This window comes from Camelus ferus, chromosome 15 (genome assembly GCF_009834535.1).
Source record: "Camelus ferus isolate YT-003-E chromosome 15, BCGSAC_Cfer_1.0, whole genome shotgun sequence".
Classification (NCBI taxonomy): Eukaryota; Metazoa; Chordata; class Mammalia; order Artiodactyla; family Camelidae; genus Camelus; species Camelus ferus.
Genome location: NC_045710.1, coordinates 34,119,548 through 34,139,697, shown reverse-complemented (window position 1 = coordinate 34,139,697; position 20,150 = coordinate 34,119,548). Strand labels below are relative to the sequence as shown.

At 50.3% G+C, this 20,150-nt stretch overlaps 2 protein-coding genes and 1 long non-coding RNA gene across 3 annotated transcripts in view; 1 reads left to right on the top strand and 2 right to left on the bottom strand.

The window, feature by feature from the left end:
- The window catches only part of LOC116668973, a 56,628-nt gene extending 53,113 nt beyond the window's left edge, over nucleotides 1-3,515 (bottom strand). Inside the window, exons 1-2 of the long non-coding RNA XR_004326316.1 lie at nucleotides 3,267-3,515; nucleotides 838-1,262 (exon numbers count right to left, since the gene is read on the bottom strand). This is a non-coding gene — a long non-coding RNA (uncharacterized LOC116668973). The remainder of the gene's footprint in view (nucleotides 1-837; nucleotides 1,263-3,266) is intronic.
- The window catches only part of KCNK12 (potassium two pore domain channel subfamily K member 12), a 44,681-nt gene extending 33,549 nt beyond the window's left edge, over nucleotides 1-11,132 (top strand). Inside the window, 2 exon segments of the mRNA XM_032497480.1 lie at nucleotides 10,093-10,218; nucleotides 10,221-11,132. Of these exon segments, the coding sequence (XP_032353371.1) occupies nucleotides 10,093-10,218; nucleotides 10,221-10,993 (899 nt within the window). The 3' untranslated portion in view covers nucleotides 10,994-11,132.
- The window catches only part of MSH2 (mutS homolog 2), an 82,533-nt gene continuing 69,120 nt past the window's right edge, over nucleotides 6,738-20,150 (bottom strand). The window contains exons 14-15 of the mRNA XM_032497478.1: nucleotides 8,437-8,446; nucleotides 6,738-6,759 (exon numbers count right to left, since the gene is read on the bottom strand). The gene's annotated coding sequence lies outside the window, so the exon portion shown is untranslated. The remainder of the gene's footprint in view (nucleotides 6,760-8,436; nucleotides 8,447-20,150) is intronic.

Below are 20,150 nucleotides of genomic sequence, written 5' to 3'. Positions count from 1 at the left end.
TAGTCATCAGAGAGACAGGGACAGATCTGGGGGGGCAGGACGGAGGACGGGCTCTATGTAAATGAGTCAGCTCTGAGGGCCGAGCTTGACAGCTGCTCCCCGGGAGAGGTTGTTAGGCGGGCGCTACCCGGAGGCAGGAGTAGTTAACTGGCTTTTAATAACTCATTTTGCTGAATGATTTCTGGTGAGGAGAGAAAACCTTAATCCCACAGATGAAGTGCAGGATCAATCAGCCCCACCGGCAATGAAAACAGCACTGAGGTTCAAAGCAGTTCTCGAGGTCGCTTGCCCATGACTCCCAGATTACCGAAACTTTCCTAATGTTAAAAAACCACTGGCCTGCAGTCTGTGGGGTTCAGCCTTCTTTTCCAACCCCACTCCCCACACTGGCCAGCACTCTCAGCCATCCCTACCCCGCCTCCTGCTCTCAGCAAACAAAGGTCATCCCAAAGGCCCCCAAAGAACAAGTCAAGAGCAAAGCAAACAGGAGAATGAGGAGGGCCCGCTTTATCCCTGTGACCTGCGTTTTTCTGTGTTCTGGGTTTGTCCTGAGTCAGGAAGCACCTAGCACGAGCCCAGCCCTGCTATGCCCATGGAGAGAAGGCACCCAGTGCCACGGCCCTCAGGGAGCTGTCTGTCCATCTGCTTTACAATTTAGACAAATCCTCCCGAGCAGGCAAATGGAGCAGCCCACAGCCTCAGCTTCCCCACAACAGCCCCACTCTCCAGTGTCCTGCCCCACTGCCACACTCAATCTTGGGATGGAGAAGGTGGTGCCTCCCACCCAGTACAGGGGCCAGAGCCTGAAGCTAGCACAGAGGGGGTGCTGCCACTCACCTGGGACTCTGAGGGCACGGAGGCCTGGCGAAGTGAAGGGACAGCAAGTTAGTGGTGGAGTCATCTTGAGTGTTCCTGGGGGCTTTTCCTTGCCACCAAAATTCCTAGTCATGGTTCGCCCAGGCCGTGCTTCACCTGAGGCTCTTCAGCTGTGATGTAAGGGCCAGGCCTCGCTCGCGGTGTTTCCCAGTTAAGCTTGCTGCTCCTTGAGCACTTGCCGTGTTCTAGGTGCTGTGGGAGGCACGTGGGAACCACCTCCTTATTTACTCCTCACAACAACCTTCAGAGGTGGGCGGGCATCAGGCCATTTTTAGAGGGAGCAGTACAGTGTCCTCATCGCCCCGTTAGCAAGTGGAGGCGCCAGAGCCTGACGCCACAGCACCTGCTCTCAACTCCAAGAAAGCTGATGTTGGCCCTTGCCAAGCCTACAGGGAGGAAGATTCACTGAATTTATCGCCTGCAGCTTGACGTTTCCAGAGCTTGTAAATTTCTACAAGATCTTGTCCTCCTGCCACAGGTTCACCAGCTCCATCAGCAAGTTACTAGCATTGTCTGTGAGCCAAACACCAAGCTCCAGGGGGAGCCAGGCAGCCCAAACCTGTCACACACACCCAGCCCCTCACCTTGGCCTGTGCACAGCATGCTCCCAGTGGAGCACACATTTCTCAACCCCAAGCCTCTACCTCCTCCCTTTCAAAATCCCACTCACCCTTCAAGACTCTTGCCAATGGAGCAGGTGAACCTGTGGCAGGACAGGTTTTAGCCCATTCACGCTAGAATCTCCACCTTATGGTACTCAGGCTGAACTTGCAGGAGCTCTGTCGGAGTGAAAGTTTCACCTGGCACCTCTAGAAGCTTCTCCAGCATCCGGGCCTGGCATCCAGCAACGTGACTGATCTTGTTGCAGTTTACACCTCTCACCTCTCCAGAAGCTTCCCTCCTTCTCCCCAAGAGTCAGTGTCTCTGCTCCAACCACAGAGCTGCCTGAAGGCAGCCCCACCCTCTGCCCCACAGCCCACCTTACATCTCCCACTATTCTCTGTAGAGGGAGAGGCACTTGTGAGAGCTTTAGGCTCCTTGACTATTGAAGTAAGCCTGTTAATCCCTCCTCCAGCCAGTCAGAAAGCATCACAGGAGATGGGGATGTTGGGAGAGGCTTCCCAGAGGAGTGTGCCATGCAGACAAGTCGGGCCATGGGTAGAGTTGCCAGACTTGGCAAATAAAAATACAGGGCTACCAGTTAAATATGAATTTCAGAAAAACAACAAATCATTTTTAGCATAAATATTTCCCACACAATGTTTGAGATCTACTTACACTAAACAAAATTGTTTATCTGAAATTCCACATTTATCCAGGAGTCCTGTATTTTATCTGATGAGTCCTAATGGGTCCGTTCCCCTCCTCTGTCCACTGACCCCACATCTCACCTTTTTCACTCTCTCTGATATTTAACTCTCATCTTTGAAAAGTTCTTGAAATGTTTACTTTCAGTTATTCAGTCAACAAGTAATTCTCAGTGCCTACTTTATACATAATTCCCTGGTTCACTGTAGAGAATAGAAGCTGAATAACAACTAGCTTTTATTAAGGACTCATTTAAGTGCTTGGCACTGTTCTAAGTGTTTTGCATATATTGACTCAATTTAATACAAAAATTATGGAAGGTATATTATCATCTCCACTTTATAGATGAGATAATTGAAGCACAGCAAGATTAATTAATTTGTTCAAAGACACACAACTAGCAAGTAGTAGACCTAGGATTCAAACCTCAGCATCCCAGTTCCAAACAGCCAACATGATTTGGTCCCTACTCACAGGGGTTCCCAATCTCATTGTGGAGGCAGGCCACAAAAGTAATTAATGCTAAAAGTCATCTGTGCTTGGTACTTAAAATAATATTCACTGATCAGCTTCAGTGGCCTCACCTGGGAACTGTAGAATTGTAAGCCCCACCCCAGACTCTAACAACATCCCTAGGTGGTTCCTAGATAATCAAGTTCTAGAATCACTGCTCCAAACTAGTAGAGAAATGGCTTATTCATTCGCTCAGCAAACTTGGCCCAGCACATTCTACCTGTCAGGACCTTTTCTAGGCATTGCGGCGTCACAGTGACTTGTTTAAAACATGGGAAATCCTTGTGAATGTTTTTAAATGTCTCATCCTTAATTCTTCATGAGGGTAGAGAACAGCATTTCCCAAAGACTACTCTTTGAAATACTCAAGTCACCTGAGGTAATTAAATACATTCAATGGTCAAATTAGTTTGGGGAATACTGAATAAGGTTAGCATAGCCCTCTTAGATTCATAAATCATATCAACTCAATGAGCACTCTGAAAAGTCCTGCAGTAAGTAAACCTGTTTCACTTTAACTTTTTTTTTTAAATCATGGGAATTCCCCCCACCTCCCATTATCTACTTACCATCTTATCTTGAGGAACACACTTTGGAAGGTTGTATTACAATTTACGAAGAGGGTTCACACCAGGTGGTTGACATCTTACAGATGAAGAAATCCAGGCTCAGAGGAGTTAGTGAAAATGACTTGCTTCAATCACTTGGCTGATAGAGGCTACAACCAAAGTAAAAGCTTTGAGTTCATGTCTGGTACTATTTCCTTGACCCTGGGATGTTTAATCAGGCCTTTAACCATCAGCACCTGTTGAAGTGTGGTTGCATGTCACAGAAGCCTTAAGCAGGATAAGGGATTTATGGGCTCATGCAACTGGAAGTCCAAGGGTAGATCAGGCAGCCTAGCCAGGTTGATTTGACAGCTCATTAGGGTCATCAAGAACTCATTTCTTTCAGGATACCTTGACTCAGACTTCTGCTGTGTCAGCTTCATCTAAGGCTGGCTCCTCATGGCTGCAGATGGCCACCAACCACTCCTGGGGCCACCTCCTGCTCCCTCCACACCCAGGGCAGTTCTCTTTTAAAAGTGAGAGGCATTTAACCCAGAAACTATCAGGGAAACTCTTCTCCCATCTGATTAGCCTGAATGGGACCATATGCCCATTCCTGAGCCAATCTCTGTAGCCATGGAAATACTATCCATCCTTGAGCCAATCATGGTAAGAGACTGGATTATCCTGATTGGCCTAGACTAATGGAGCACCCCCTGGAGTTGGGTCAGTTCTCCAAGGAGCCTGGCTGCTATACGTTGTGGGGGAGGGGATGTGGGTGATGGTTGTTAAGAAAACAGCTGCAATGTCCACAGCAAGGGTTTTAAGTCACTTGAAATTTAAACCGACAAACCATCATGGTGTACATTTTTAACACCTTCAGTTTTGTATATCAACTATACTTCAATAAAGCTGAAAATTTTTTTAAAGAAATTTAAATCAAAATATTTGAATCAACTATACTTCAGTTGTGCATATATGAATATATATATTTGAAATTAGGCAGTTTCCAACCAGTAGGGTCATCAGGGATACAGTATAACATTGTTTCTTAAAAGAAGGGCTTTAGCCCATTCGCACTAGAATCAGGGGACACTTGTTAAAATGTAGATTCCTGGGCATCTCTAAGTAAGCCTCTGAAGTGGGTCCTGCCTTGGAATCTGCATTTTAATCATACATTCCAGTTGCTTATATCAGCCCTGGTTTACACATGCTGTCCTGGGGTAATTATTTGCTCTGCAAAGTATCCCAGATTGGATATAAATTACATTTCCCCTTCTCCAAGTTGACACGGCAGAGCCAGTGAGAAAGGCCCCCCCTCCCCCGGGGTGATGAGCCCAGACTTCCCATCTGGTGCAGTAGAAAGGGCTTCAGGGTCAGCTCAGCCACTTATAAACTGTAATTCTGTTGAATACCTTCACATTTCTTGGCCTATGTCCTTGCCTGCAGTGTTGGGGTTGATGACAAGGTGGTTGGGGGTATTGGATGAGAGGACATGTGTCCAGTGTCCAGCACAGAGGCTGCCACCCAGGGCCCGATACAGATCAGCACTGGCCTCCCCATCTGGCTTCCAGGCTCTCTGAGCTGAACTCCAGAGGCCCTGTCACTAGGGCCCCATTTGCAAAGGCGGCACCAGACAGGCTGTGGGAATGAGCTTCACAGCTTTTGTCAAAGTGGCATAATAAAGCCCCCAAGTGTCTGCTTTTTGCAAACTGGGATGGCAGATCAATTGTGGCATAAACAAAATAGCAGGCTTGGTGCAGACCCGGGGACAGATTACACCTCTGCAGGGTGTGAGTGGGGTAGGGGGATAATTTGCGGGATGGCTGGGTATGCCTTTTCTCTGTTTGAAAATTCCAGGCCCCTCTGCAGAGTCAGCCTGGCTCCCCGCAGATTGCCAGCGCTTAGGGGACTGTTCTTCCATTCTGGGAAGCATCTGGCTAGGCTACAGCACCAGGCGTGGACCCTACCGCCCTCCCTCAGCAAGAGGCCTGACCCGGGGCCTCAGTGCCCCCAGAGCTCTGAGCCTCTTGGTCCAGTCGATGAGGAAGGAGGGTAGACTATGCCCCCTCCACCCTGTCTCTGGAGCTGAGCTGACAGTAGGGTCTGGAGGAAGGCACAGGGAGGTGAAGTGGACACAGGAGCCAGATCTCTGGAATCGAGGCAGTGAGAGGGACTTTTGCCTTGGGTGCCCTCTGTGCTCTCAGAGAACCTCTTGACCTGCCCGTCATTCTGGGCAAATAGTGCCACAGCTAGTCAAGCATTTGGTGTCGTTTTGGGCCTGCAGTCATGGCCATGGGGAAACCTCAGGACAAATTCTGGCCCAGCCTCTATGTGGGGGTGGCAGGGAAAAGCTGTACGTGGCCCAGGGGTGAGCTACCAGCAGAAGATGGGTAGGGATCTGTGCAAAATCTCAAAGAAGGCAGCCTATATACTCTGTGAGGGCAGGGACGTTATCTGTCTGGTTTTCTTCTGTGTCCCTGAGCCTAGCACAAGGCCTGCCAAACCAGGTCCTTGGTAAGTGTCTGCTGGACAAAAGAATGAGAGGTGGATGCTGGTCTTCTGGCTGCACACCTGGTGGTGGCATCATGTAGAAGCCTCAGCAAAGGCCACAGCCCTGTGGGGAAGGAGAAGGGTCGGTGGAGAAATGGGTCTCATTCTGGGTTCCATCACCTGGGAAGAGGCAGGTCCTCGGCAAGAAATCCAGACTCTAAAGGGGGTGCTGGGGCAGAAGCCAGGAGTCCAGACATGGAGGGGTCTGGAGGAATCTGAGGATGCTCCTCAAAGTGGAGATGGCCTTTGACTCGGGGGTAGGTCAGGCAGGGCCTGTCTTGTGAGAAACCCACAGGGCAGATGAGTCCCCAGTCTGGGAGCAACCAGCTGGACTGTCAGCTGGAAGCAGTGGTCCCCTCTGTGCCTCATTCCTCCTGCTGTCCTCAAGCCCTGGGGTGAGTCTGGTTTGAATAGCCCTGCTGTCTCAGCTGTGCCAAGGGAAGGGGGGTGAGTCTGCCTTGGTGGGAAAATTGATGAGCAGTGGTCCCTCTCCCCAGCAATGATCAGTGGAAAGAGCCACCAGAAGAGGGAGGACTCTTGGGGACAGGAGTTGTGACTGAGGGTCAACCACTCTCCCTGTGTAAGAGTGATCTCCTGCTGCCAGGCCTGGAGGACTGCAGTTCGGGTCTCTAAGAAGAATGGAGGCCCGTGGTGCTCTCAGAAGACAGTCTAGGGTCGTGAAAAGGGCAGATATTAGACACCAGCCGACCATGGTTTCAGTCTCAGCTCCACCATTTCTGGGCTGTGGGGTCATGGCAGCTACTTGGCCCCTCGACCCCTCGTCTGATAATCAGGGGCGTGCCTTCCTTATGGGTTGCAGACAGGGAGCAGGGTGAGGCCTGTGGGGCTGGCACTGAGAGAGGGGGGCCTTCACCACAGCGAGAGTGAGTCCAGGTGGAACCAGTTTATTAAATGGGCTGACACAGGAAATGGCTTTGTCTTCATCTATGGTTTTAAAGAACTCCCCTTTGGATTCGTTAATAATATCTTAGATAGATGCTAGAGTTTTTCCAATAATTTTAAATACCAGCAGTTTTTAAAATGAGACTTATTCTCAGATGTCCACTCCAATCTAAATCTAATCTTCAAATTCACTTCTAATCAAAGCTCAGTCTCTCCCTCAGCTCTGGCTTGGCCCCTGGCTTGGGGACCTGCAGTGTGGGAGGGGTCATCTGTTTGCTTGTTCTTGGTCTTACATCACTGGTGCCACTATCATCCTTTTGCTGGTGGCACCAAGATGCCCACTGTTAAGACAGATAGACCCATTCATGAAGCCCATATGGTCTTTGGAGACCACCCCCCTACACAGGGACCACTGCCCTACATCTTTCCCTGAGTGGGCAGTGCTTCCTGTGACTACCTCGCATGCTGTCTCCCGCCCTCCGCCCCTCAGGCCCCCTTGATCACACAGCAGCCCTCCTGGGGAGTCTCTTCAGCTCTGGCTGCCTTCTGCAGAGTCCATTTGACACGTGTCACTCACACACATCCTTGACTCAGGATGCCCTAGGAGCAAAGACTGCCCCAACTGCTGCCCTCTTCCCGCCCCTGTCTGTGTGGGCTGCTCCGGTCAGCCTCTGGCCCAGAGAGCTCTCCTGCACAGCTTCAGACTCCAGGAGACACCTCTGGCTCTCCCACCATGTTCCACTCCAGTGCTCCTGGATGAGCCTTTGAGTGTCCACAGCTCAGCCAGCATCCACCAGGAAGTGAGCTGCCAGGCCACACTTGCTACAGCCTGAGGGCCTCTCAATCACCTCCCCCCATCATCTCTTGACCTGGGAATGCCACAACACTCCCTCCTACTTCAAGACCATCTCCTATTATCCTTGGATAATTTCTAGCCTGGAAGTGGGTGGTGGGGCTACTGGTCACCAGACCAATTTTGCTGTTTTAACAGATCCAACATAGATGTACCTAGAACTTCTCTTTAGAATGAGGGCTAACGTATCACATGTCACTCTTAGCTTTAAGACTTTAGATGAAAATTTTAAAGAATAAGGAAATCCCATTCAGTATTCTCTTAAGCACAGTATTTATATTCCATGCTCAGGATTTTTGATCACTTAGCCAAGTGATCCCCCTACTAGCAGTATTGTTTTCCCTTCATGAGTAGCAGCAGTGTTGTGTATGATGTTCTAAGCACCAGGCTAGAAGCCAGGACACGTGCATGGCATCTGTCTCCCACAAGCTGTACGTCATGTCCCCTCTGCCCCTACTCCCTCGCCTGTACAGTTGAGTAGGAGATCAGAATTAAGGTCCCTCACAGCTCTAACAGTCTAGGCATTTTGACATTTTTCTTATTATGAGAGTACAAAAAACTTATACATAGTTTGACAAATTATTACACAACACCCATGAAACTACCAAATCAACAGAACATTTTCAGCACCCCAGACACCCCATAAGTTCCCTTCTAGTCACCACACCCTGCCACCCCAATTCTGACTTTATCAAAATCACTTCCTTGCTTTCCCTTATAATTTTACCAGCCAAGATTCCACCCCTCAAAAAATATTGTAGATCGGTTTTGCCTAGTTTTAATTTTTATATAAATGGAATAATTCTCTTGTGTTCAGCTCCTTTTGTTTAACATTCTTTTGTGAGATTCATTCATGTTGTTGCAAGTAGCAGTGGTTTATGCTTTTTCGTTGATATATAGTATTTCCTTGTATGAATAGACCATAAATTAGTTAGGCTGCAGGTTATCAATCTAGGACTTTTTATAAGTATACACACATGCACACACATACACACACAAACACAAACACTCCCACTCCACATATAGTCATATTGATTCAGAGATGACTTCTGTATGAATTCAAGAACTTGACTTTGGCTTTAAAGTATAGCAAAACTCCTTATCAGGTTCCTGGTTACACTGCTAATTTGTTAGGTTTTTTTTTTTTTTCACACTCTTATGGCCAAATTCTGAATCTAAGGACATAATCTATCTTTCTCAAAAGAAGTATCATTTTAAGATTTTCTCCTAACTTGAGTCAGTAAGCATAAGATGAAGGCCATGCCAGGAAATTGGGCATTTCCTGTAGGAAATCTAAAAAAATGATTAGCATACAAGGTTAAGGGATTATCCTGGAAAAAAAAAAAAAACTTTTCTCTGGATTTTTAGGGGAATAGTAAGCCACTCCTTTCCCAGAATTGGCCCGACTCCACAAACAGTGCATAGGTAGACCTCCTGACATTGGGCATGTATTAGCCACGATGCCGCTGAACTTCTGCTGCAGAGGTGTTGATAGGTGCTATTGTGCCACTCAGGTGATGCATTTTCAACTCAAAGCAGCAGTAGATCCTCATGCTAAGGGATCACATCCTCTCCCATAACCAGAATCAGGCAAACATAGGTCCTACAAAGACATCACAGCCGACAGCTGGCTGAGAGCACAAGATGGAGGAGCAGAGCTGCCTCTCTGCACTGCCCTGGATGGCATGGGCCAAGCATCCTGGTGGGAAGCCAAATTTTCTGCAGAAATCAATTGATAAAGAATCTCCCTTAAACACAGTGCTTTGAACAAATGAGTAAGTTAGGACTTAATTATGAGTTCAAAGCACTAAGCAGCTGCCCAGGCACATTGCAGACCTCCCAGGACAAAAGGACCCCAGACACATGGCAGTGCAGGACCCAGCTAGGCCAAAACCTTTCCCTTGGCTACATGTGTGATCAAGGGTGGTCCTTGGGTGAGAAGGAGCTGATATCCAATGGCGGAGCCACGCTCACTCTCTGAAGGTTGAGGACTCATTCTCAAACAGTTCTTTTGTCAGTTTCATAAACCCCTTTTCAGAGACCATCCAATATAGCTATCTGGACTGAACACCCTCTACCCAGCAATCCCAGATAAAATGAAGCCTTCAAAGGATTCTGTCCTAACAAGGCCCAGGTGTGCCATTGGTACCTAAAAACGATTTCGGGGATGGGAGAGCTGGTGACATTTGTTTGGTTTGTGGGTATCTCAGTGGTTTGCACCAGGGCAGCTGTTCTGTTTTGCATGTCCTGATGGGTCCTTCCCAATGACTATCCTGCCTCTCTCATACTGATTGGTAGGTCCCCAGGACGAGGAGTCAGGGCTCCTCCATCAGTTTAGGGGCTGCCCAGATTTAGGAACCATGTCTAGTGCCACCAAGGGAGACAAATGTCTACGTACTGTTTCCCCTCCACCTGAGTGATGCCACTCAGGATAGAAGCCATATCAGCACCTGCATAGGCCTGCTCCCCCCAACCCCGGGGCCGGCTGGAGACCACCTGCCCAGCCAGGACCTCGTGACCCCTGCTCTGTCTCCACAGGTTTCGGCATGACCACCCCAGCAACAGTGGGTGGGAAGGCCTTCCTCATCGCCTACGGGCTGTTCGGTTGTGCTGGGACCATCTTGTTCTTCAACCTCTTCCTGGAGCGCATCATCTCCCTGCTGGCTTCATCATGCGCGCCTGCCGGGAGCGCCAGCTGCGCCGCAGTGGCCTACTGCCCGCCACCTTCCGTCGTGGCTCTGCACTATCGGAGGCCGACTGCCTGGCGGGCTGGAAGCCCTCGGTGTACCACGTGCTGCTGATCCTAGGCCTGTTCGCCGTGCTGCTGTCTTGCTGCGCCTCGGCCATGTACACCAGCGTGGAGGGGTGGGACTACATGGACTCGCTCTACTTCTGCTTCGTCACCTTCAGCACCATCGGCTTCGGGGACCTGGTGAGCAGCCAGCACGCCGCCTACCGGAACCAGGGGCTCTACCGCCTGGGCAACTTCCTCTTCATCCTGCTCGGCGTGTGCTGCATTTACTCGCTCTTCAATGTCATCTCCATCCTCATCAAGCAGGTGCTCAACTGGATGCTGCGCAAGCTGAGCTGCCGCTGCTGCGCACGCTGCTGCCCAGCGCCCGGCGCGCCCCTGGCCCGGCGCAACGCCATCACCCCGGGCTCCCGGCTGCGCCGCCGCCTGGCCGCGCTCGGCGCAGACCCAGCGGCCCGCGACAGCGATGCCGAGGGCCGCCGCCTATCGGGCGAGCTCATCTCCATGCGCGACCTCACAGCCTCCAACAAAGTGTCGCTGGCGCTGCTGCAGAAGCAGCTGTCCGAGACAGCCAACGGCTACCCGCGCAGTGTGTGCGTCAACACGCGCCAGAACGGCTTCTCGGGCGGCGTGGGCGCGCTGGGCATCATGAACAACCGCCTGGCCGAGACCAGCGCCTCCAGGTAGACCGCGCGCCTCGCCGCTCCAGGGACCCTCACCAGGCTGGCGTGCCCGGCGGCGTTCGCTTTCCTTCTCTAAGACGCTGGCGCTTTCTTAATCTTGATCCAATAAAATGAAACCAAAAAAAAATTTTTTTTTAAAGAAATACTATTTGGCCAGGCCTGATGTTATCAAGGGCAGGTTTTGGGGGAGCCTGTTTTCCTTGTGGGTCCCTTCTTGGAGAGCTGTGGTCCCCAGCAGATCCTCCTCCAGGGAGAGAAAAAGTGGCACCCCAGACCCTCACCTGGTGCATACCGCAGCGAGGAGTGTGCCGCCCCTGGGTTTAGCAGACTGGCACTAAACCCAGTCTCCATGCACATAAGCAGCTGGCAACCCCAAAGCATATGGTGCAACTTTTCATGGCTCTGACTTACCTCCGCAGCATTTAGAATCCTGGCCCAGCCTAGCAGCTTCCTTCTGGTCGTCAGAAGTGATATAGTCACAGTTTTGACAGGTGGGGGTGGGGAGAGCCATATGTTGCCTCCCGATGTATATATATAGAAGAGTCGCTACACACAAAGAATGGTGTAGTATTATGCAATGAGATGAAACATAGCACCAACTTGAGGACTATGGCATTTCCCTGAGATTTGGGAATTGCAGTGGTAAGGGGCTTAGCAGGCTTTTCTCAGCCTGGAGTTAGTCCACTTAGCACAGAGCACTGGGCAGCTACTTCTAAAGAGGGAAGGCCCCTAGGGAGCATTCAGGCCGCAGGAGCACAGCTCTGCTTCAGCTGGCTGATCCCTGAGGCTCATGGCACATCTCTGAATCCCCTCAACCCTCCTTTCACCAGCATCATCCAAGGGAAAGCTTTTCCTAATTAACAGGAATATCTGAGTCTTCTCTGACAAGATTTTTCTTTGTTGGTGTGGACTTTTTTTTTCTTAACTGTTTTCCCTTTTAGAGAGTGCAAGGGTGCCGAGTGCAATACCCCCTCCAGCTGCCCCTCCTCCTCTGCAGCAGGGTTCTGTCTGCTAGAGCTGTGGGCCCCAGGGCCTGCAGCACCAGGAACCAAAGCAGCCGTCCTGCAAGTGTCAGAGAATTTGACTCCAGAGCCTCTGATGTGTTTGGGACATATCCCATTCTAAACCCTGTTTGGCCCCCACTGATAATCAAGTGAATGTGTTTTCTACACACACACAGTCTGTATTGGAGGCGGAGAAAAGCAAGAGGGAGAGAGCTGGTGGTTGGAAGCAATTTTACGAATAAAGTTTTGCTCTGGATGATCCTCAACTGAGGGACAGGTTCTCCCAGACTCTGTCTTGTAGGGGTCACTTGACCTGGGGGAAGGCCAGATACCCAGCCTTCACTGAAGAGATGAGGGTCTTAGACTGCAAAGGAACAATACTCTTTTGGCCCATTTTAGTCATCCAAAAAGATGAGGATCCCAAGGACAAATACCAGAGTCTAGTCAGACACCGTGTGACCCATCAATATATATACAGCTTCTGACAGGAAATCTTAGAAAAGCACCAGGACTTCTCACACCCTCTGCCTGAGAGGCATCAAAAGCCGTGAAATCTCCCTCCCTGGCAGTGAAGAAAACATATGTGCCTGGAACTCATACACACACACACACACACACACACACACACACACACACACACACACACACACACACACACACACAGCATTAAGAGTCATACTTGAATGTCAGCCTCCCCTTTCCCCTTCCAGTTCATGGCAGGAAGGAAAAAACAAGTTAGGATCTGAGTGACTCTCTAGCTACTTCAGGTCATTTCTTCTTTGGAGGTGAGGGGTAATTTCTAATTTGGATTGGGATTGGTTTTTTAAGCACTGGCTCTAATTTGAGGGTGAAACCAGTGAGAAGGAGCTGGCCAGGAGAGAGGTCAGTCTTGCCAGTTCCTGAAGGGTGGGCTTCCAGAGAGCCGCACTTTCAGGATACACTGTGAGGTCAGTCAGGCCAGCTCCATGAGCCACTTGCCCCAACCCCGCCAACCCTTTCCCCCATCCGAGTGATGGCTGCAGTCACACTGAAGGGATGGCACTCTCAGAGAGGCACAGTTTTTTTTTAGGGCAGAGTTCTCTAGCAGGACCTAGAAATAAAGTATCATCTTTATTCCTTTAAAAGAAAGGAAGATTAGAAGGCATCCAATTAGAGGTGTCACCTAGGCAACGGGAAATAACTTGAGGATCTGAGCCATCCGGAGGGGAAAGTAGACATCCCCATGACAGAGACATCTAGACCGTGAGGATGTAATAGCAGCAAAAAAGCAGCCAGCCCAGAGAAAGTGAGCCCCAGGAACAGCACAGGAGGCTTAAGACACAGTCACCCAGGCTCCTTGAGCCAGACAGGCCAAAGGGGCATCCAGGTGATCCACCGACCAGCACACAGGACTCCACAGAATCCCATCCTCACAGGAGGGAACAGGACCTGCCTACAGAGAGGAAAATCTCAAAACCCTCCTTGGCAGTCTACTCTGTCAGCAGTGCTTCCTAGAGTCTATTCTGAGTTGCTCATGCTGCAGCCTTAGCTGTTTTCACTTCTTTTCCTATGCTTTGCCTTTGGAAGGAGGCAACTGGAAACAGCTTTAGCAAGCTTCTGAGGGAATCGAAAGCATGGTTTGAGGGGCAGGAAAGGGACACTTCGAGTTCACCAACCTCCCAGAGAAACACCAGTCCTCTAGTATACAATGGTAGCTCAGGCCTCAGTGGTATGCATGTATTTTTGCCCATGTTCCCCTGGTCCCCCACTCCGCCCCCCTCCCCTCATCTCAATACATCAGTATCCTTCACCTCAGGCCAAGGGTCTCAGTGTCTCAGATGCCAGGGACTTCTTCCCAGAAGAGCCAGGCTCCCAAGGTCAGGGGGACTGATGGAGCCCAGACTCATGCCTAATGGGCTTGTTTGACATCCTGCTTAAGGGCGAGCATTGAGAACCAGACCTGCTTGACAAGTAGGGATGGGGTCCTCCCATCATTTCAGGATTATAGACATTGTTAGGGACCTCTTTCTTTGGTGCAGACTCTTCTGAACCTCAGGCTAAGAAAGGGCTCCATTCTCTTCGATGCTGTGGCCTCTCCCATCATGTGGGGGTCTCCACTCTGACCCACAGCTGGTCACTCACTGTAGTCACAATGCCTCCAGGCTTGAGAAGTTGCTTCCTAACCTGAGGCCTACACCCATCCCTCTCATGTTGAGGCTGTGGGGCTCCCATAAAGACAGCATGGGCTCAAAGAAGCCCTTGCCACCCATCCATGGCCACACAGAAACCAGGGTCTTAGCAAGCGGCCGGGCCTTCTCAGAGCTGAGGAGGCAGAAAAGGAGCATCCTTGCTCCCTTGCTTGCTAAGAAGGCCGGGTGGTCAGGCTGCTGTGTTCTCTGACTGAAGCCAGCTGCTTTGGGCCTATGAAGGAGTCAAAAGGCTCAGGTAGCCTCAGACCCTCAGCTTGTGGAAAATGCCAGACAGTCCTGGGCATTTGCCAGGAGTGTCACACATCACAGCATCACACACACACACACACACACACACACACACACACACACACACACACACACACACACACACACACACACACACACACACACACACACACACACACACACACACACACACACACACACACGTCAGCCTTACGAAGAGTGACTAGGCCCGTTCCCCAAGGGAAAAAATCCCAGTCTGGGCCACTTTAAGAAAGAAAGATTTCACATTTTTAACTCTCTGGAGATCTGCGAGGGCCTGGAAAATTCCTCTCTGTCTTGGGGGAATTTCATGGACACTTTGCATGTATCTGTGTTTTACATAGAAGCCAGCGACCAAACCCAAGCCAAACCCTGGAAAACAGCTGCTAAATTTACCCAGGCTCCTCTGTCCCTCAGACAAGCCTCCAAGCAGGTCCCTTCTTCCTGTACCCTGGGTGGGGGGTGCCTGAGCCCTCCTGGCCACCGGCAGCACATAGAGGCGAAGACCACAGGAGCTGGGGGCCAGGCGGCTTCGTCTTACTGTAACTTTTTACATTCTTCACAAACAAAAAGCACAATTCCACATGCATACTGTCTGGAAAGCACATCCAGGCAGACTGCTTGAGGCATTTCTGAGTCCAGAAGAGGTGCTGGCTGGGGCTCATTTCTTTGTTGGAATGGTTGTTAGAAAATGTGCTGGCCAGTGCCGTTGAAGGCTCCACACTCTGCGAGGTGGGGAGAGGGGTGCTGCTGAAACCATCCCCCAGGACCGGCTCTTCAGCATGGACTCAGGGTCTGGACTCTCGCTCCTGGAGCAGCTCTGACACCTCCAGGCATCGCGCCCAGCCAGTCTCATCACACATTGAGAAGCAGTGAGATTTCTGCACCAACCTGGCCCAAGACCCCCTTCCCCTTTCTGTCAGCCTCTTCTCCTGCCCCCTCCTCCCCTTTGCTTTACAAATCATTTTCTATGCTACCTGTTCTCTCAGGAGGGGGTTAGAGCATGCAGGGCAAGTCTGCAGGGTTTCTTAGACAATACATTTATTTTTCTGAGCAATGCTCCAAGAAAGGGCTTGGAGGGTGTTTAAATTAAAGATAAATAAAATGCAGCCTGCCACCCCTTTGAGCTGTTTGCTTTCTGTCTGTCAGAGCCACCTGCCTCCCGATCTCCCTGATCACACCTCTTCTCAGGAGGACCCAGGAGACATTAGCTCCGAGGATTGGGCCCTGGTGGCAGCGTCCCAGGGGAGTCACTCTGGAAAACAACAGTGATATCCATCTGAGCTGAGAGCACCAATGGACCTCACAGGCAGCTTGGCCAGACTGCCAGAGCTGTAAAGAAGGCAGGGGCATGGAAGAACCCAGCGCTGGGAGAGTTGGGAGATGGTCCCAACCGTGGCTGAGATTCCCAACCCTGGCTGTGCAGCAGATTCTCTGAAGGGAGCTTGGAAAGATACTGATGCCCTGGCCCCATCCTGACTCCCGGAGATTCTAATTTCAGTGGTCTGAGGAGGAGTGCAGGGAGGCACTGGAATTTTTTGGCAGCTGCCCAGGTGATTCTAAAGGGCAACCAGGGTCTTGAACCCACACTCTGAACATGGAGCACTCACACTGTGGGTGGAAAGAGCACCCATTTAGAAGCTAGGAGGTTTGAATTCTAGATCTGCCTCTGGAAGCCAACTTCCTCAGATCCTCAGTTTCTCCATCTCTAAAATGGGATAATGATATTGTCACCCCCCAACCCCCACCTCTCAGGAGGCTGGGAACTCTGAAAATTGTAAGTGCTCCACAAGTACAGTGTCACTGATATAGAGGCATTTCATGACAAGAGACCTGGTAGCCCCTATTGCTTCTGCAGGGAGCCCCTTCTGCGGGGCCAGCTGGAGAAGAAGGCTGCAGCCAAATGATGGCTTCTGCCCACAATGCCTTTGCAAACATCTTCTTTTGGGCACCTCTTTAATCAACATCTCCAAACTACACTGAGGCTTCCTCTCTCCTCCACAGCCCCCTCCCCAGGTCATCTTTTTCCTTCCAGTTGCCCTAGAGAAGCCCTAGAGATGGGAGTGACTTGATAGGTCCCTCAAGTACAGGCCCTGCCTGCCTCAGTCTGCAAAATCCCTCTGGCTCCTCCCAGTCCCAGAGACTTCATATGGCAGCAGTAACACGCGTTGTACTATTTTCCATTCTGTTTTTTGGTTTTGTTTTGTTTCAATGCTGGTCAAAGCTATTAAACTGATTTCCTGATCTGCCTAGGAATCATACCCAGCAGTTTGCAAAACATGAGCATACGGTGTTTCTGGAAAGAGATCTTCCAGCTAAGACCTACCAGCTAGCTGGGGCAGTGAGGGAGCTTGGTGGGCTCTGGTCACCTATCAGCCTTCCTCTCTCTTTGGGTCTCGTGCCCCAACTGTGTAATCAACTCAGGTGGGTGTTTTAGCTGCATGAAGTGGTCCTTACTTTCCTTTCAAGTTCTAAGGCCTGTGATTCCTACAACATTTTAAATCCCAGCTGGCCATCCTGGATGGACTGCCACCCCTCTCCCTTCTATGGTCAGTTACTTTTCTGTGAGTGTATTTGTTTTTCTAACAAGAAGATTAAATTAAAAAAAGAACTTACATTTACTTAGCCAGGTCCTTGAACAAGAGATTTGCATATTTACCTCACTTAATCTCCTACCAACCTTGGGAATTTGTTACTTCCCCAACCCAGCATTTTGTCCTGGTCAGAGGGGTTAAGTAACTTTCCTACTTTGGGGTCAGGAACATTCCTTGTTGACTGGAGAGACAAGCGTGAGAAGGACAGAACAGCCTCTACTGCCCACGAACTTCAGGCTTGCGGGAGGCCAACAGCAGACTGGGCACCACAGTCCTGCAGGATGAGGGCTCCACGTCCATGGGCAGTCTAGGTTGCCAGGAGCCCCCAGGGAGAGGCAGCCAGCCCACCAGGAAGTCGGGGAAGACTCTCGGAGGCAGGCTGTCCAGGCTGACCCAGAGGGGCCACAGTGAGCTGGCTGATGGGGGACGGAAGTGTCCCAGGCAGAAGGAGCCGTATGTGAGAAGACAGAGAGGGAAGCTGTGTGCAGTTCTGCAGGCCTGGAGCCCACAGAGTGCCTTCTCGGCAGGTAAGAAGTGGAGTGTGGGCAAAGAAAATCACATTCATGGCCCCTTCCTACTCCATTTTGAGGGAAATGTTCACAGAAGGGATGATGGTAGAATTACCAAAGAAAGACTCAACCATAAAGCAATGAACCCAGTGATGAGAGCTCACTTCTACCTCTCGGGCTGACTGTTTGCAGATCTCCTCCCCTCACTGAGGTTCCTTTTCTGTGTCAGCAGAATGAGGGACTGGCCTCTCAGTTCTGATACTCTGAGGTTTGGGAGGAGAAATGTAACAGTGCCATGGGGATTCCTATCAAGAACCACCCTCAGCAAACATCAGCCATATGCCTGACCCAGCCTGGACAATTTATTCCAGTTCTTCTTTGTCCATGGACTGGGCAGAGCTTCTGGATACAGGATGGAAGGAAATGTGCCCCACGGAGGACTGGCCAGCTTCCTGCTGAAAGCTGCAGCCTCAACACATCCCCAATCCTGTGAGCACCTCCATGAGCTCCAGGTCATCATTTTCAATTGTCCCTGCTTCTTCCAGGACAAACGAAGTACCATTCTCTATAGTTGTGCTGTCTGATGCAGGCGCCACCAGCCACACACAGCTCTTTAATTTTAAATGAATTTAAATTAAGTGAAATTCAAAATTCAGCTCTTCTACTGCACTGACCACAGTTCAAATGCTCAGTATCCCCATGTGGCTAATGGCTACCATATTGGCCAGCACACATACAGAACATTTTCGTCATTGTAGCAAGGTCTGTTACACAGTGCTGCTCTAGAGAGAGCTTTGGGATCAGAAAGCTTGAACACCATGGTGGCCCTGTGGCCAGGGGTTGGTGGAAATTGAAGTGGGAGCTCTTCCCCAACCACCATGCCCCACTGTGGTCCCCTCTGCCTCCATGTGACCTCTTCTCCCTTGTCTCTATGGAAAGCCCTCCAGCTGCTGTTCACCATGGGGCATCCATCCCTCCCCTGCCCCCAAGGCAAAGGCATTTGGTTACCCCTTGAGGCCTCCCTCAGGACTTTACACTAGGGTGGATGACATCCATGCTCCGTGGGCATCTCTCTGCAAAATGGGACCCTCTCCCATCACGGCCACCACAGACATTGGGGATATGGGTAGATTTCTTTGGGATACACATAATTACACATAAGAGAGCCATTGGTCCAAAAATGTATGTGCATGCACAACCACGCAAATATTTCTGGAATGTTCCAGGAATTGTTGCAAACAAGATTACAAAGCAAAACTTCATAGAGCTGCTCCCTTTCACTCAGACATTCATTAAGGAATGTTCTGGCAGAGGGAGAGCAAGAAAAGGAGCATTTGCTAGACTCTGCAGATGGAGGTAAATGAGGACCAGCAAGGAGAAGGTCACACAGCAGTTCACTAGCCAAACCACAGCAGAAGCCAAAGAGCCTTCCTGCCAGTCACAGCTCTGTCCAGTCCATTTATCTGCTCCTGTGTTCATTCATTCAACAAACACATATAAACACCTATTGGGTGCATGCTGTGTGCTGGGCCCTACAGAGGTTATAGTCAATAATACATGAATCTAGCCCTTCATGGTCTAGGAGCTACAGCATGGCAGTAGGTGACCACAGAAGCAGACGCACCCAGGGCTCAGGGCTGAGCCCCATGCTGAGCACTGTCTGGCTCTGTACTTCACCCCAGCTCTACTCCTCTGGCCCCCCATTCCACATCTACCTTCCACCTGGCCAAGAATAAGATACTTTCTTTGTTTATTAAAATCTCAGCAGCAAGTTAACACCAGAGTTTAGTGACCTCTTCTACCCACACTCCATCTTCTTGGCTTCTCTACCTAAAATTGCTCCAGACCAGGTTCTCACACCCAGGTCACAGGACTGCTGAGTTTCACTCAGCAGGCACAAGCCATGATGGTTCATCATATTCCTGGTTGGAATCATAGCTGCCTGCAGGTGAGACTTTAGGGTTGTTGAGAAGGCCTATCAAAATAAGCTGTGGAACTTTGGCTTCTGTCTGCTGGGATGCTCTTCTGAGAACAGTATTCCTGCCCCCCTATCCTTTGGGAAAACTCCAGACCACCTCCCTGTGGTCCAGTGGATCTGTGGATCACAGGGTGCCTACTGCATTCATTAGAAATGCATTCAACTGCAATTAACAGACAGCCCAAGAGACAGTAGCTTAAAAAAAATAGAAACAGGGGTTTATGTGATTAAGACAACCAGAAGTCTGGGTGCAGGTGGTGGGGTGGTCCGTGACTCGGTGGTGCCCTCAGTAAGGCTGGTTCCTCCTCTCTTCCTTCTCTGCCATCCTTAGCATCCTGGCTTTGGTCCTCATGCCTATGACCTCAGGTGCCAGAGGGAGCTACACTGCCAAGTCTCACATCCATGTTACCAGCAGTAAGAAGTAGGGAGAGAGACTTCCTGGTATGCCTTGTATGCCTTTCCCAGGCTTCCTCAGGGACTTTCTGCTGGCATCTTATTGACCAGGAGAGTGTCACATGGTCACCATTGCCTATAAGGGAGGCCAGGAGATGGTGCATCTTTCTTTCAATCCTCTATACAAGAGGACAAGGCCAAGGAGTTGGGATGGTGTGGAGTAAGAC